This window comes from Etheostoma spectabile, chromosome 6 (genome assembly GCF_008692095.1).
Source record: "Etheostoma spectabile isolate EspeVRDwgs_2016 chromosome 6, UIUC_Espe_1.0, whole genome shotgun sequence".
Taxonomy (NCBI): Eukaryota; Metazoa; Chordata; class Actinopteri; order Perciformes; family Percidae; genus Etheostoma; species Etheostoma spectabile.
The window spans coordinates 24,132,198-24,134,382 of record NC_045738.1 but is presented as its reverse complement, the minus strand read 5'-3'; the positions used below and the strand labels follow the sequence as shown (position 1 = coordinate 24,134,382).

The window sequence follows — 2,185 nt, the reverse complement described above, 5'->3', positions numbered from 1 at the left end:
CCCCCCCAGGCCTGATGTCCCCCACCCTGGCTCCCACTGCTGCCCCAGCTCTAGCTCCAGCTCCAGCTCCAGCTCCAGCCTTTGCTCCGGTGCAAAACAACCTCCTGGAGTCGGGCTTTGACGCTCTGGGCTCCCTTTCCTCCCCGGCACCCCCTGCACCTGCTTCAATACCAATAGTCCCATCTGGACCAGAACCCGCAACCACCACACCGGCGCCCTCTGGTGGCTTTGATGCTTCAAGTAAGTGGATGCGATCGTATCTCAAAGATTTGTTTTCCTTTTTTATGTTGCATTTTTAGTAATCGGTCTCATTGTCATGCCTTCTGAAATATAAGAGAATTTCAAATAGGGCTGGGCAATAAATCGATCTTATATTGACATTGAGATATGATGCTAGAAACGTCTTCAATTTTAGATATTGTGATATCAGAATCAGAAAAAGGTTTCATTGCCACAATAAGTACACTTATGTGGAATTGGCCTTGGTGAAAGGTGCATGCATAAACAAACAAACATATAAAAAATGAATATGAAATAATCAATAAATACAGAAAAACAAATATATACATAGAAAGTAATGTTGTAAGTGTTTTTGTGTCTTTTCCTGGTTTTAAAGGCTGCTTTACAGTAAATTGATGTATTTTTCTGAACTTACCAAACTGTTTCTAGCTTTTCTATTATTTGCCTTGGTCATTGCATCCACTGACTGTGATTATTTATCAAAACTCATTGTGTTAACATTTTTAGAAAGCAACAATAGTCAACCTTACAATATTGTCAACAATGTATTTGGTCAAAAATATCGCAATATTTGATTTTTTTCCATATTGCCCAGCTCTAATTTAGAATAATTGGTTCAGGTCCTCTGCTTAATGCATATTAATCTGCTCTTGTTTTATTAAACGGAGCTACTTAACCATGACCTGGTATCTCAACCTGCTGAGACCGTGACCACTGCATGGTTGACACACTGACGCGTTGCCTCTCTAGCAATCTCTCTTGTGCTTCTCACACTTTTACAAATGCTGCTTTCTTCACCTACTGCGTACCCAACCCCTATCTTCTAATCTTTTGTTTTTTTCTGTCCTAATCTTTCTTTCTGCTACACACATTTGTGTCTTCTGCTTCGTTTAATTTCTCTCTTCACCCCTTATTCACACCCCTCTCCCTCTGCTGGCTCATTGCTTGCTTCTTCTAATCTGTAATTGGTGAGTTCCACCCGGCACTGCATTGCTGCGTGCATGTGCAGTTTGGACAAGTCTCCCCTTTTGCGTCTTTGCATGTTGCAGTATGATTCGTGATTGTCTCCTGCATGAGACAAGACTTACTGTACTGTTGTCTATTTCCTCTTGGTCTTTTAGAGCAGTGGCTATCAAGGCCAGAATCTACAGTAGAGTCTGCAGGTTTTATATATTTTATATTTTGATATTTTTTCCAAGTGCCCCATTAAACAGCATCACATTGCAGTGAAAAGCCTTAGTCTTTGGGTCCTTCAAGGGTCAGAAACACACAAGATTTACTTTAAATGTTTTATTTATTAATGGATAGTTGAAAATAGTTAGCTAAATGTATAATTAAACATGGTTGAAATAGTTGAAATAGTTAATGTTATAAATAAATAGTTGAAATAGGTTAGTTTAATGTAATGGATAAATAATTAAAATAGGTTAGTTAGCTTAAAGTAGTGTATATATTGTTTAAATAGTTAAACCTAGTGGATAAATAGTTGAAATTGTTAGCTAAAAGTAATGAATAAATGGTTAAAATAGTTAGACGTAGTGGATAAATAGTTGCAATATAGTTCAATAGTAAAATAATGTAGTTCAATGGTAAAATAGTTATGTAAATGTCATGTTAAAATAGTTAGCTAGTTGCATTGTATAAATGGTTGGATTTGTAAGCTTAAAGTATTAAACAGTGTCAAGTGTTAGCTAAAAGGGTATAGGGACTAAATGGATATATTTGAATGCTGCATGAAGGAGGACCCCAAAGCAGAGAAGGAGGGAGCATACAAAAAGGCGTTATTAAACACAAAAAGGAAGTCCAACGAAACACAGGATCTAAAACAGAGTCCCGAAAAAACAAATTGCAAAAAGGAAAAACTGACAAAAGTCCAAGGGGGGAACATGAAAGGCAAAAATAGTAAACCAAGGCAGGGAAAAACTCCCAACTGCGCCATGGGGTG

General features: G+C 37.7%; 1 protein-coding gene across 12 annotated transcripts in view; it reads left to right on the top strand.

Moving 5' to 3' along the window:
- The window catches only part of snap91a (synaptosome associated protein 91a), a 71,108-nt gene that overhangs the window by 62,700 nt on the left and 6,223 nt on the right, over positions 1-2,185 (top strand). For all 12 annotated transcript variants that reach the window (XM_032518010.1, XM_032518009.1, XM_032518018.1 and 9 more), the window contains one exon: positions 10-240. In XM_032518010.1, the coding sequence (XP_032373901.1) occupies positions 10-240 (231 nt within the window). The remainder of the gene's footprint in view (positions 1-9; positions 241-2,185) is intronic.